The sequence below is a fragment of the Sinocyclocheilus grahami genome, unplaced genomic scaffold (genome assembly GCF_001515645.1).
Source record: "Sinocyclocheilus grahami isolate Dianchi unplaced genomic scaffold, SAMN03320097.WGS_v1.1 scaffold39.1, whole genome shotgun sequence".
In the NCBI taxonomy this organism is placed as follows: Eukaryota; Metazoa; Chordata; class Actinopteri; order Cypriniformes; family Cyprinidae; genus Sinocyclocheilus; species Sinocyclocheilus grahami.
Window position 1 is genome coordinate 2987202 of NW_015505218.1, and position 14778 is coordinate 3001979.

General features: G+C 36.7%; 2 protein-coding genes across 2 annotated transcripts in view; both read left to right on the top strand.

The window, feature by feature from the left end:
• The first annotated feature begins 1257 nt into the window (after window positions 1-1257).
• On the top strand, window positions 1258-9993 carry LOC107581993 (putative serine/threonine-protein kinase F31E3.2). The gene is made up of 12 exons (XM_016267687.1): window positions 1258-1539; window positions 2608-2886; window positions 2998-3081; window positions 5251-5263; window positions 5401-5592; window positions 6194-6234; window positions 6337-6364; window positions 6746-6835; window positions 7038-7126; window positions 7283-7393; window positions 8075-8416; window positions 9741-9993. Exons 1-11 carry the CDS (start codon window positions 1510-1512, stop codon window positions 8411-8413), a joined length of 1296 nt encoding a protein of 431 aa, XP_016123173.1. The 5' UTR covers window positions 1258-1509; the 3' UTR covers window positions 8414-8416; window positions 9741-9993.
• Window positions 9994-11173: 1180 nt separating this feature from the next.
• LOC107581922 (fructose-bisphosphate aldolase C) overlaps window positions 11174-14778 on the top strand; it is a 15918-nt gene continuing 12313 nt past the window's right edge. The window contains exon 1 of the mRNA XM_016267612.1: window positions 11174-11273. The gene's annotated coding sequence lies outside the window, so the exon portion shown is untranslated. The remainder of the gene's footprint in view (window positions 11274-14778) is intronic.

Consider the following 14778-nt stretch of genomic DNA (forward strand, 5'->3'; position numbering starts at 1 on the left):
TCAGAAAACACAATGACAAATTCGAAAACAAAATAACAAGTCAGAAAACACAACGACAAATCAGACAAACCGGAAGAGGTAGGTATAGTTTGAGACAGCGCCATTGGTTTGGGATTACTCACCGCTGACTGGACGAGACATCTGTCAATCAACGTATACAGGGAAGAACCAGCCGAAGAACAGCAGAGTCGTGGTAGAAAGTTCAGAGATGGTATTAAAGTAGCTCAGTTTAAATGTATTGTATGAATTGCCCTTACTATAGAATAAAAAATACGGAGTGTATATTAACATTTAGTTAAAAGTGGCTGTAAAACATCAGCTCCAGTGGTGCAAATGGATAAGTGCGTGTTGATGGCTTTTTGACGCGATCGACCCGGGTTCGATCCCGCCTTTTGCCGAACTTTCTTTTTCTCCCTTTTCAAATCTCGTATCACATCGTAAAGGCATTTATTTTCAATAAAAATTAAGGAAATAATCAAAAAGTTGAAAATAAAGTATCGGGTAGGGTTAGGGTAGGTGTAGGGAGGGCTTTATTGTACCAATAAGATGGCATCCATTTAATAATTAAAATTATAATTTACACTCAATACGTTAAAAGACGGAATCGAACCCAGGCTGATCCCATCAAGAAGCCAAGGACATGCACGTATCCATCTGCACCACTGGAACTGATGATTTACAACCACTTTTAACTAAATGTAAATAGACACCCCGTATGTTTTATTCCAGAGTAAGGTCAATTCATACAATACATTTAAACTGAGCTACTTTAATACCATCTCCGAACTTTCTACCACGACTCTGCTGTTCTTCGGCTGGTTCTTCCTGTATACGTTGATTGACAGATGTCTCGTCCAGTCAGCGGTGAGTAATCCCAAACCAATGGCGCTGTCTCAAACTATACCTACCTTTTCCAGTTTGTCTGATTTGTCGTTGTGTTTTCTGACTTGTTAATTTGTTTTCTGATTTGTCGTTGTGTTTTCTGACTTGTTATTTTGTTTTCTGATTTGTCATAATGTTTTCTGAATTGTTGTTGTGCTTTCTGAGTGCATTTGCATTTGTAATTTGTTGTTTTGTTTTCAGAATTGTGATTTGCTTTGCACTTCTCGGCCACCGTACTCTATGGTACTTATAACGTCATGTTTCAGCTCCTGATACTGTTTCGAGTGGGCGCTGGAGTGGGCGTGGTCTAACAACTCGCCAAGAAATCCGATTGGGTGACAGTAACGTGGGAGGCTGCGCAGTATTCGTCGATGCTGTCGGAGATTATCTTGTTTTTGTCGCCATATCTGTCAGACTGAAAACGACTCGGTAGAAGATGAGCTCGCCTGTGTAGTTCAATGTGAGACATAATGTTAAAGCTCTTGTCCTGTCCATATTCGAGCGGTTATAACAGTAATGCAGGTTGGTGGTAGAGCTCTGTCACTCACTGACACTGAAACTACAAGCGACAACATGGATGAACAGTATTTAAGATTCAACTAATATTTCACGCAAACGACAAATGTGATGGGTACCGATGCTAGCAAAAACAGCAAGGTTAGTTCTTTAAACGATTTTCTTGGTAAGAGTAGTGAGAAAAGTTGGAAACATTGTGTGTACAGCCTGTGCTCTGGATGTTTGATCTGTACTTGTTAAGAGTTAATCAATGCATGTTTATTTTTAGAAGCTAAATGTAATTATGGCATTTAAGTCATATTTATTGGGGGGGGGACATAAGTTTGTTATATAAAATTGTGTTATGTATTATATTTATTTTCTGTTCAACTAGAGGGAAACTATGAGACGGTGTTTTTTAAACATTTAGTTTAAATACATATTTATAGTTAATAAATACATAGCCATTTTACATTTGTTTGGATTTGACTGAAAGCAAAATCCAAGGGAAAAGCATGTCATCTACTTTAATTATTATGAATATTATGGTGATTCCTTGACTATGGGCAGTTTTGACTTGATATTTCGTATTTAAAAACGTTTTAAATGTACATTGGAATTTATGGGATATTCAATGTATTTCAAACTGACTGTACGCATCTGTTTTTCATAAATTCATCATTACCACGGCACACTGTTAATTGCACCACTGCCGATTATGTTGCGGTTAGGGATGCACGATATATCGGCCACCATATCGGTATCGGCCGATACGGTAATGACACTGTTGAACTCTTATAGGGATCAAAAATACTTCCATTTGCCATGGACTGCATTATAACGACTTTTTACATTTTTGCTCCCATAATTCCATTCCATAATTCAATTTGCTGTGATATTTTATTCACTCATTCTCTCTCATACACACACACTCACATTAATTGACAATGTAATATGTGTCCATATTTATTCTTCCATAATTCTCTCTGGTGTAGAACAGTTAATTTTAAATGACCAAATTTATTTACAAAATTTCTCCTTAAACTATGTTGTTTATAACCCATTATTGTATTATAACCTCTTGTATATTTATTCAGTTTCTTATTCTTATTTAAAATAAAAGAATAGTATCCACAGTTACAGAGACATCCAAGAGTATGTTAACAAAAATAGGTCATCGCTGGAATATGAGTAACCATGTAATTATTATTTAATGACATTCGTTCCCAGCAGTGTACAGGGTCGGAGGAGCAGTCACAAATATCCAGATGGCGGGGATTTCTCTCTGCTGTGGGGATTTCTCTCCCAGCTGGTCTCTGCCGAATCAACCCATTACGAATCGGATCACATAGAATGATTTGTGACAAGGAGCCATCCATTCCTGAGCACCTGGTCTCTTCATTACCGGGGCCTGAGAAACTCCGTATGGAATGGAGTCTGCCAAGTTTTATCAACATGTTTCTGCCCGAATTCCCCCATCGCAATGTCCCAGGACATGAACATTTTCAGGTGAGAGACACTAAGGACCAAAGATGAAAAAAAGCTTACTTATTAGTCAACATTTTCTTATTTCTTATTTTATATATATATATTTTTTCTCATTATTTTATCATGTCATAGGTCCTGGGTTACATAGCAAAAGGATCTTTTGGTCCCATTTTAAAGGTTAAGGATAAGTCGAAGCATAAGATCTATGCAGTTAAGGTAAAACTTGTATACACCCACACTCATTTACAATTCTTTGTAATTTCATATTTTTACACATTTAAAAATATGTTTCTATATATATATACACTGAACAATATTATAAATGCAACACTTTTGTTTTTGCCCCCATTTTTCATGAGCTGAACTCAAAGATCTAAGACTTTTTCTATGTACACAAAAGGCATATTTCTCTCAAATATTGTTCACAAATCTGTTTAAATCTGTGTTAGTGAGCACTTCTCCTTCCCTCACACCAAGTGCCATGTGGCCCTGACACAAAACCTCCCTGGAGCTCCTACAAACTATTATTCCACCTGAACTCTTTTTTTATTCTGTGAGAAGCTGTGAGGAGGACATATAATCCGAAATGATACATTGAAGTTTATTAAAGTCTCTTTTACTCACCAAGGCTGTGTTTATCAGATACAGTAAAAACAGCAATGTTGTGAAATATTATTGCAATTTTTATATATATATATTTGGTCTTTTTATTCCTTTATTATTCAGACAGTCACAGGACAGTGGAGAGATGACTGGAACGTATTGGGTAGAGAGAGGGGGGCGGGAATCGAACTCTGGTCGCCGTGAGCACAGTTGCGCTGTATATGTTGGCACACTAAGCACGAGGCTATCGGCGACGACATATTATTGCAATTTAAAATAAATTTATTTTAAAAAATAAAATAAAAAAAAATATTTTCCTGAATTTTCAGCAGCCATTATTCCAGACTTCGGTGTCTCACGATCTTTCATAAATCATTTGAATATGCTGATTTGGTGCTCAAGAAACAATTTTTTTCTTATTATCAGTGTTGAAAACAGTTGCGCTGCTGAATATTTTTGAGAAAACCATGACACATTTTTTTCAGGATTCTTTGAGGAATAAAAAGTTCTAAAAAGCCGCATTTATTTGAAATAGAAATCTTTTGTAAGTCTTTAATATTACTTTTGATCAATTGAATGTGTCTTTGCTGAATTAAAGCATTAATTTCTTTAAAAAAGTACCCCAAACTTTTGAACGTTAGTGAATGATCTATGTTGAAAAGTTTACAGGTTTATATTTTAGAGTTGATGTGCCTAATAATTATTAAATATATGACATTAAAGGTGAAGAGTGTAAAAATGTTTGTTCTTCTAACAATTTTACCAAACACTCCTCTCACCTGCCATCGTTTGGCCAAACAGATAATCCCACTTCATATTCATAGCCATTGGTCAAGCAAATGCTGCTGTGTCACAATGCTCAACAAATGTTGGGAAAAGAGAAAGTGTAAAACACTCCACTTTTAATTAAATTTTTATTTATTTTTTGATTCTGTGTGGTACATTGTGTACAGAGTATCAGAGAGAGAGAGTTCCCAAATTCCAAAGAATGAAAGCAAATCATGTTTTATAGCAGTGGTTCTCAACTCCAGTGCAGGAAACCCACTGCTCAGCACATTGAGATCATTAGATTGTTAGCAGAGAACTTTATGACCTGAACTGAGTGTGTCAGATGAGAGAAACGTACAAAATGTCCCTGCAGGACCAGTTGTGAACCACAGTTGTATAGAATATGGGTGCTATCCATGGTGCTGATTTCATGACGGCCTATTTTTTTTTTGCTAAACAACCATCTACAGTTGAAAATCAAATTAGTCCTACTAAGTTGTTATATATCATTAGCATGTAAAATGGCCCAAAGTCTTTTGAACTAGATAGGTTCTAGTGTAGTTCAAAAATAACTTAAATAATTTTGGCTTGAGAAAGCCTGACCAGAAAGCTTGGATTCTTGAAGCTTGAATGTTTAAAGACATGCGGCCTCAGATAGATAGATAGATAGATAGATGAAAATCAGTGTAGACAATGCCAAAAAATCCATAGATTCAATCTGGGCCCACTTACTAGTACTCCACACTCTAAACCTCAAGTCCTTTTCCCCCCCAGTGTTTGATTTCCCAGTGATCCTGACTGCATTTGTAAAAGTCAGTTTACTTCTTCCACTATGATGTTCACCCCTTGAATGCTTTCTCCTAACTAAAGTTATGATGATTGTGTCACTTCCTTTGATTACCACCTGATTCCTTCATTCACAGCCTGCACTGTTTTACTCCTATTTTTACGCTTAATTCAGTCTAGATCACTATTGGGATTTCTTTATATCAATCTTAAGTTCCTATTTCATAGCACAGAGTGTTCTGTACTTAATCTGACCATGATGTTTTACCAGTCAGTGGTCTGGATGAGGGCATAACTGTTAGAAACAGATGGTCTTGACTGATGAATTATGAATCTGGTCAAGTGACAGATGTTTTCTCTGGTCTTAGCCTGTTTGAGTTGGATTTTTGTGTTTGTCTATATTTGGGATTTGCACATTCAGGCGCTGTTTATATGGTTGGTTTCTGAATATTCCCTCTCTAGTGTGTGATTACTGCAGCACAGGGGACCTGTACACATACTGGGTGATGATTGGTCAGTTTGGAGAGGATGTGGTAAAAGTGTTTGCTGCTGAATTAGGTTCTGCTCTAGGTAAGCAAATCTATATGACAAGAAAAAGCTTTTATGTTCACCTTGGCTTCACTTATTTGGTCAAAAATGCAATGAAAACTGTAATGCTGTGAAATAGTGTTACAATTTAAAATAATTGTTTTCTGTTTGAATGTTTTAAAATGCAATTTATTCCTGTGATGCCAAGCCGAATTTTCAGCAGCCAGTCTTAATATGTTTTATTTTGTTGATTTGGTGATCAAGAAACAATTATTATTATCACAGTTGCTTAATATTCTTGTTGAAACCACGATAACCGCTGTATCCTTTTAAACGGCAATTATTTGCAAAAGAAATCTTTTGTAATATTCCAAATGTGTTTACTGTCACTCTTTTGATTAATTGAATGCGTCCTTGCTGAATTAAAGTATTAATGTCTTTTCAAAAAATCTTACTGACCTCAAACATTTGTACAGCGGTTTACATTATATAAATTTAATATAATATAATGATTACAACCTAAAATCACACACACACACACAAAAAAAAACCTCCATGGACATTTTATGCCAAGCAATTTTTGCTCAAGTACAATAGCTATAAATGCTTATCAAAATAATACATTAAATATCATGTTTTATAGGGTTCCTTCATGATTGTGCAATCATCCATCGTGATGTGAAGGTATTCTGTGTTTTGACTGTAATGATGTTTTAATTTAATGACCTTAGGTAATGAATATGAACTCTAAAATGCCTTAAAAACATTCTCTTGTATTTTTAACAGATGGAGAATGTCCTTCTAACAGATCAGGGTAAGGCAGTCTGTGTTCTGTAGTCCCGCCAGTGGAGGGCAGTAGCTTTCTGCTTGGTTTTTGTAAACATGGAATGTTCCAGAACATCCAAGCTTCAGGCTTCCAGGCCAAAGAATACAGCTAGAGTATTTACACAAACAGGATATCATAATAGCAATTAAACAAATAATCCAATCCACTGATTTCATAATTGTGATATTTCAATATTTGTTTGTTAAGATGTGACATCAAAGTGAAATACGGCTTATAAAACTCAAATGACATCAAACAACCATCTAATCATACATTTTATATGTTCATAATATAAAAATATGAATTATTATTATGTAAATCTTCTAATGTTAATATGTGAATGTGTGGGTTTTTGATATTTTATTAAAGGCCATCTACGACTGGCTGACTTCGGTTTGTCCCGGCGTCTGGAGCGTGGAGGAAGGGCGTTCACTATTTGTGGGACAATCCAATACATGGGTAAATCTGTAATAAAAGAAGAAATTAAAACAAATGATTACTTTGACGTATATGAAAAATATATGGAATAATATACATAAATAGTCTCATGAAATGCAAAATGAGCCATTAATGATATTTATGGCTGAGCTAATGAAAGGACGTTTATATGCTAGCTATATGTGGAATGTAAACAGGATTCTTAAGAAATCTGTCTCTTCAGCTCCTGAAGTCCTTAGCGGTGGTCCCTACAACCACGCAGCTGATTGGTGGTCTCTCGGCATCCTTCTTTTTGCATTGGCCACTGGAAAGGTAAGGACAAATGCACATACATGTATATTTGCACCAACATGTTGTGTTTTCGGCCTATTGTGGGATAAAAGAACCGTTTGTGTGTTTCTGTGTGAATAGATGTGTCTTTTCTGCCAAGTCATTCTGAACTCCCCTCCCCCTCCATGTTTGTCTCAGTTTCCTGTGTATCCAGAGACAGATCACTGTAGCATGCTGAGGAGAGTACGCAGCTTCCTTTATGAGATGCCAAAAAACTTCTCTCCTCCTTTTGCTCTCCTGCTTACAGAGGTGAGACCTGGACCTGGTTTACTTGCCAAAATGTTCAAATTGTATCAGTCAAACGTGTCTCAGTTGTTTCTCTGCAAACCCTAAAAATTAAAGACTTAAATGAGATCATTGTTTACATTTAGTAAGAGTGTATAGTTCAAAAAAATGAAAGGGATAGTACATTATTCTGTCATCATTTATTCAAATGGTGCTCAGAATTGATAAGATCCCAAAGTCATCAGTTAAAAACCAGCTTTCAGTTTGAAGTCTCATCAAATTCTCTGAATAAAAAGGAGCCAAATTATCTTAAGATATCCAGGGATAGTTCACCCAAAAAATCTGTCGTCATTTATTCACCCTCGTGTTCCTCCAAACCTTTCTTCTGTGAAACTCTAGTTTGAAGGGAACCAAACAATACTAAAGCCCATTGACTTCAATTGTATGGACAACAAACACTGAGACATGTCTGAAAATATCTTCATTTATGTTCCACAGTAGATCGTGAGAGTGAGTAAATGATGATAGACTTTTCGTCACGTAACAATTTCCGATGAATTGTCCCTTCAAAATGTAGAACTTCTGATGAGAGTTCATACTAAAAGCTGTGATTTTTGATTGCTGGGATCTTGGCGATTCTGAGCACAGTTTGAGACATTGAGATCCATTTATTTAATCATTTGAACCAATCTTTCCTCTCCTCAGCTTCTTTGTAAGACTCCAGCACGTCGCCTTCGGACACTGGAACGCTTCAAGCGGCAAACCTTTTTCCACGGCACACCGTTTGATTCCCATCTGCTCCAAAAGACCCCCATGGAGCTGATCCTGGAGCTGAAGAACCGGCCTGACCGCCCTGCCAAAGCCCGTCGAGGCCTGACCCTGGAGCCCTTCCCAAACTTTGACTGTGACTTTCTCTTAACCTCACCGTGCACACCCACCGCTCCAGACCTTTCCCCGACTCTGGCCAACATGGAGCGGGTAGAAGCACTCATGCAAAGCCATGTAGCTCAGGACGATGCTTCCCAAAGAGAAGTGTTTGTTTAACTTTTTAAAGGGGTCATATGATGCTGCTAAAAAGAACATTATTTTGTGTATTTGGTGTAATGAAATGTGTTTATGCGGTTTAAAGTAAAAAAAAAACACATTATTTTCCACATACTGTACATTATTGTTTCTCCTCTATGCCCCGCCTTTTTGAAACACGTAGATTTTTACAAAGCTCATCGGTCTGAAAAGCGCCATCTATCGAGTGCGTTATGATTGGCCGAATACCTCAAGCGTGTGACGGAAATGTTACGCCCCTCACCATACTGCTGATGCCGTGTCCGGCCGGAGCGATGAGACAAAAACATTAAAACCCATTACAAACGAGGCATTTGTTGCATCCAGTGGGAACATAATTACTGATTATAATGACTTATACTGTCTTTTTACGCGTTGCGTTGCATCGCGCCACGTAAACATAAAACCCTGTCTGCATTTGTGATCAGAGAAATGACAAACAACAAGTGCTACTCTACACTGGCCAAAACTCGCGTTTGAATCGTCAGTGGCAAATCCTTTAAATGAAAGCGTACTTACAGAATGTGAGTCAGAACTGCCAGCATTGTAGTCTACTCTCCCAGGATCAGGAAACAGTCCTCCATAAAATGTGCTGCACACATCTGAATATTTGGGTTGAACTGTTCTGGAACAGTGTTGTAAATACAACTTAACCACTGATTTGTAGTCGTGCCCTCTTTTGGAATACCAAAAAAAGTAGTTTCGCTTTCACAAAGAAAAATACGGCGGCCTAGCGTGAGCTGAGGCTGGGCTAGAATGAGCAAAGGCGGCGGGGTCGAGAATGGCTCGCCCGGGGGATTCGACGAAGGAGCGGCAACCACATGTGACGACCCCGGGCTGGACTCCGCTTTGTCCACCGTGAAAGCCGATCCGGCGATCCACAGCGCAAAGTTGATGTATTTCCTCAGCGACCAGCACGGATCAGCTCTAGGCATGACGAAGAGGATATCGTACTCTTTTGGAAGACCAAACAAAGTAGTTTCGCTTTCACAACGAAACACACAGCGTCTTCACGACATGGCGGCAGCGGCAGCAACAATACTACAGCGAGAATAAAAGTTACGCCTTCTTTCTTTGCGTGAACATTTGGGCGGCGTTATGCAAATCTTCCCACATAGTGATGTAGACATGTGGGGGCGTGTTAGAACGAGCCGTTTTAGGTAGGCATGGTTAACTCTTAACTTTTATAAAGAATATCTCTTTGGATTTGAGACTTTATTCTTTGCAATTTTACAGATCTTCTTTATGCACCAAGAGCTTGTAACACTCCAAAGAGAAATTAAAAATTGAAATAGCATCATATGACCCCTTTAAGACAATTTTGTCGGGAGTTTTAAAATCAGACACCTCAGAAGCACGTGGGGCAAGAAGGAATACTTCAAGGGATGGTCCACCCAAAAATGACAATTTTGTCATCATTCCAAACCTGTATGATTAACTTCTGTGGAACACAAAACAAGATATTTTCAAGAATGTTGGTTACTGCACAGCTGACTTCCATTGAATGTACAAAAAAATACAATTGAAGTCAGTAACAACGGAAACTGTTTGGTTGCCAGCATTCTTCAAAATAACTTCTCTAGTGTTCTGCAGTAGAAAAAAACTCAAATACAGGCTTGGAATGACATGAGGGTGAGTAAATGAGGACAGAATTTTAATTTTTTAGGTGGACCTTTTTATAGCAGGTTATTCTTCTGTGAAGGAATTTAGTTGTTAAGTGTATTTCTTATTGAGACACTCTAATCCGTGCGTTGAATTCCTTACCTTTTGTTGAGACATGTAGTGAAATGTGGTTCATAGTTCCTCATATCCTTTGACGTTATTTGACCATTTTGTCCTCATTAATATGCCATCACTGCATTTTCATTAAACAAACATACCATAAATTCAGTTCTTCCTAGTTTATAATGTTTTGAAAGCTTCACAAACCCTCAGGAATACACTTTAATGCTAAAAGGATCAGATTGTCAAGTGGATATTTTTACTTTTATATAACATTATATGCTCAGCACTGTGCATTTTTTTCCCATAATGCACTGTGGACTGATACTGTGGGAAGGGGACTGTGGTTATGTGTTATACTAATTTTCCTATTGGCTTTATTGTTCATACTGTTATTTTAACCACTGCTGAGGGCCTGGTTGGATGCCCATGTATGCATGAATAACCTTTTCTGCCTGAGATGACAGTATTTGTTTTATGCCCAGAATGCCTGACACCAGTGATCCTTTATTAAATACTAAGCAAAGAATAAAGGAAATAATGTAGTAAAAAAATTTTTTTATTAAATATTGTAATCAATGCTGTGTGTGGTTATTTCTGAAGCCCCACCCACCAACATCACAGTATTGTAGTGTCAGCTTCTGCTATTATTGAGTTATTGATCTCTCTCTCTAAATCTCTCTAATATAAGAAGAGATATTTTTAACACTTTTCCATACTAAGTAAATAGAGTGTTTTGTGTTTAAATAGAACCAATCATTTATTGGTTTGTATATGTAGTAAGCGTTGCATATTTAATTAATAGACATGTTTTGTCAGAAAAAAAATAGTTGTAGGCAAATATTCACTTTCTTTCTTTCTATTCTTTTATGTTTTTATATTGAATATATAAAAAGTATCATTATTTCTATCACATTTTAATTTGATTTCACAAAAGCGCTGACGGTGACGCGCGAGGTCACTTTAAAGACTCATGAATATTCATTATTATTACAATAAGGTCGTGACCAAAGCCACGCCCCTAGGTGGGTTGGTTTTTCTAAGCGGTCACGTTGCGTTGCGGCATTGAAACAGGAGGCTGTCGACAGTAGGACATCTTTTGCATCACTCTTCTAAACAGGTAAGTGATTGAATTGTTTATTTTAAATATATATATATTTTTAATTATAGGGACACTGCCGCTTTCTTAAATTACATGCCATTTACTCGTTTTGTAAACAGACCATTTTTGTGGTTAAATGTAGTTTTGTTCATTTCTATTGTAATTTTATTTAAAATATTTGCTATATTAATAGTGCAACGTCAGTTGTTTGCGGAAGTAAATATGTATGATCCGACAGGTGGTCGTCTCATTTACTTCTCCATCATGGGACAGTGATACATACGTTTTAGCAGTGTTTATAGCAAATACGTCAAACATTTAAAAGCCGTCGGTGTGAAATGTTCGTTTTTAAGGGTTCAAACACTCAAAATTAACTATATAAAGAGATAAACAGAATCATTTTTCTTTTGTAATGAGATGTAACGCACCAAATCTGTTCAGCTTTGTATGTGCGATGTTAAAAGGGGTCTGCAGTGATCGTAAGGGGTCGACGTTCATGACATTCAATGTCACCCTGAGCACATCATCATCACCACCATCTCTCTTCCGTATATGTAGAGTAGAGCTAACAGAAACCCGACAAACCGAATCTATTTGAACAGCGTTTATTTCACAGAACATGCTCATTAAAGCATCATATGCACGTGTAGGTCCATACAGCGCCATGGATGCTGCTGCTGTCTGCGGAAGAAGGGAGTGTGGCCGAGCTGCACGTAGGCCTGTCCTGCATCACTGTAGCTTAGCCTGGCAGAGATGAGCTAACGTGATGAAGTAGAGATTTTAAACACATCCTTACAACATCACACACTCTCTCGAGAGATATTTAAATAATGTACATTCAAATTTAGGTTTAGTCAAAGATGTCCCTAAATGTCGCTTTAACGTCCCACCTACACCGCTAGCGACGCGACTAGAATCGCGTTTGTGATGAATCACGCGAGCGTTGTTCTCATCCTCTCGCGTGTCGTGTGTACGTGCTGAGGATGGTGTCGCTCCTCTCTGAGACATAGTGCTGCTCGGGTCAAATGAACTAAGCTGACGATAAGCTCAGGGTGTACAGTTCTCTAAACGGTGGCCTTTGACTCTTTTATTTCTTATTTTATGTACTTTTTATTTATGTATCTTTTACATAACCATTGCATTTCTCCATGCATAATATCTGTTTGAAGATAAGATGATGCATGTGATAGGTTTTTTATGGAAGCCCGTTTCCGCCACTGAATAAAAAATAAAAAAAGGTAATTGTGATATAGTCACAATCGCAATTCTTACTTTTTTTTCTCAGAATTGTGAGTTTATATCTCGCAATTCTGACTCATTTTTTTTCCGCAATTCGTACTTTTGTCTCAGAATTGCGTGATATAAACTCGCAATTGCGAGCTATAAAGTCAGAATTGCGAGATAAAAACTCACAATTCTGACTTTTTTTCTCGCAATTGTGAGTTTATATCTCGCAATTCTGAGAAAAAAAAGTACGAATTGCGAAAAAAAAAAAAAGTACGAATTGCGAGATATAAACTCACAATTCTGACTTTTTTTCTTGCAATTGTGAGTTTATATCTCGCAATTCTGACTTTATAACTCGCAATTGCGAGTTTATATCTCACAATTCTGAGGAAAAAAAGTAAGAATTGTGAGTTTATATCTCGCAATTCTGACTTTATAACTCGCAATTGCGAGTTTATATCTCACAATTCTGAGGAAAAAAAGTAAGAATTGTGAGTTTATATCTCGCAATTCTGACTTTATAACTCGCAATTGCGAGTTTATATCTCACAATTCTGAGGAAAAAAAGTAAGAATTGTGAGTTTATATCTCGCAGTTCTGACTTTATTTCTCAGAATTGCGAGTTTATGTCTCTCAATTATGACTTTTTAACTCGCAATTGCGAGTTGATATCTCTCAATTCTGAGAAAAAAAGTAAGAATTGCGAGTTTATATCTCACAATTCTAAGAAAAAAAGGTCAGAATTGTGAGATAAAAAGTCGCAATTACCTCTTTTATTTTTTATTCAGTGGCAGAAACGGGCTTCCATAGTTTTTAGGCCTGTTGAAATAAAAAAAAAGCATTTAATTAATATTTTTAAACATTTTTAAATTAAACATGTAATTAATATTTTCCAGAGAAATGGCAAACAAATCAGTGTAATTTCAAATGTTAAGAGAAATTGGCAAGTTCTGTGTGAAGAACTACACTACCCATAATCCTGAAGCGAGATCCACCAATCAGAAAAGCTCAGCAGATGCTCTCATCCTGCTATTTGTAACTGTATTAATATTCTGCACTGAACTCAAAATATTGTTTTCATACTTCATTTTTATATTGCAGTGTTGTTTTATTTGATTATGCCACAGTTTAAGTGCACAGTCTTCCACCATACATATACATTTTTTCCCTCAAATTTGTAATGTCGTGATTTGTTCCGGAGCAGGCTGGTTTGTTTCATTGAAATCCCTGTGGAGAAAATGAATAGGGAAGATACTTCCGGGATCAAAGCCATTGGAAAAATGGGCCGGTCACTGACTCACTGTTGCGCATGATGCAGTGCAGAGCAACAGATGCAGACTGAATCAGTCAGCTGTCACTTATGCCTCATACGTTTTCTTTGAGAAACATCTTTTTCAAGGCTATTGACACTCCCTATAAAGATTTGTTTGAATAAAAGAACAGGTTTTCAATAGGATGGCATTATCAACCTAGGGATAAGCATTTGAAATCATTTTCAGTGCATTTCTTTTCTTTTGTAATTAGATGTAAAGCGCCAAATCTGTTCAGCTTTGTACGTGCAATGTTAAAAGGGGTCTGCAATGATCGTAAGGGGTTGTTCTTCACGCCCATAACTTATATTCGACTGGTTAGCTTCTCTATCCTGCTATTTTGAGCTTGTATATCCAAGCATCTAGCAGACTGATGCCTTATAGGCATTGATTTGATCCACTGTGTTATTTGTTTAAAATCAGTTAAGAATTCAGGCTGTAACTAAATGACTTAAAAGTACAGTGTCTAAACAGTGTCATCATGACTCATCAAAATGTATTCACTTGCATTAGAAACACTGATGGTGGTTATCCTTCATTTAAACAGAGCTTGCAGTTGTCTATGATATATTATATAATAAATTATGTAACATTGGCAAGCAGTCTAAATAGTATCTAGGTCTATCTCCAAACTATTCTCGTTGGTGTTTATAGGACTCTCATAATATTTAATAGAAATAGCTAATTAATAAAATGGCTAAAAATACATTTGAATAAAAATACATTTCAGTTATCAAATATATAAATAAATATTAATTATAAAATTATTTATTTACTTGAATTTTTTGTTAACAATTATTATGTTGGCCTAGGTTAGCAGAAGTATATTTTGCGACTTGGAAACTTTTGAGGTTTAATACATTGGCAATAACCGATAACCCATATTTAAACTGTTACTCCACCCCAAAATGAAAATTCTCTCTGACCCTCCCATAGACAGCAATGTAAGTAACACGATCAAGGTCCAGAAACGTAGCAAGGAGATC

Bases quoted from the DNA above. Each gene is read 5' to 3' on its own strand.
- LOC107581993 (XM_016267687.1), top strand. From the start codon at position 1,510: ATGGGTACCGATGCTAGCAAAAACAGCAAG. The intron at 6,836-7,037 runs GTAAATCTGTAA...CTGTCTCTTCAG, and splicing joins TGGGACAATCCAATACATGG to CTCCTGAAGTCCTTAGCGGT. The intron at 7,394-8,074 runs GTGAGACCTGGA...TCCTCTCCTCAG, and splicing joins TTGCTCTCCTGCTTACAGAG to CTTCTTTGTAAGACTCCAGC.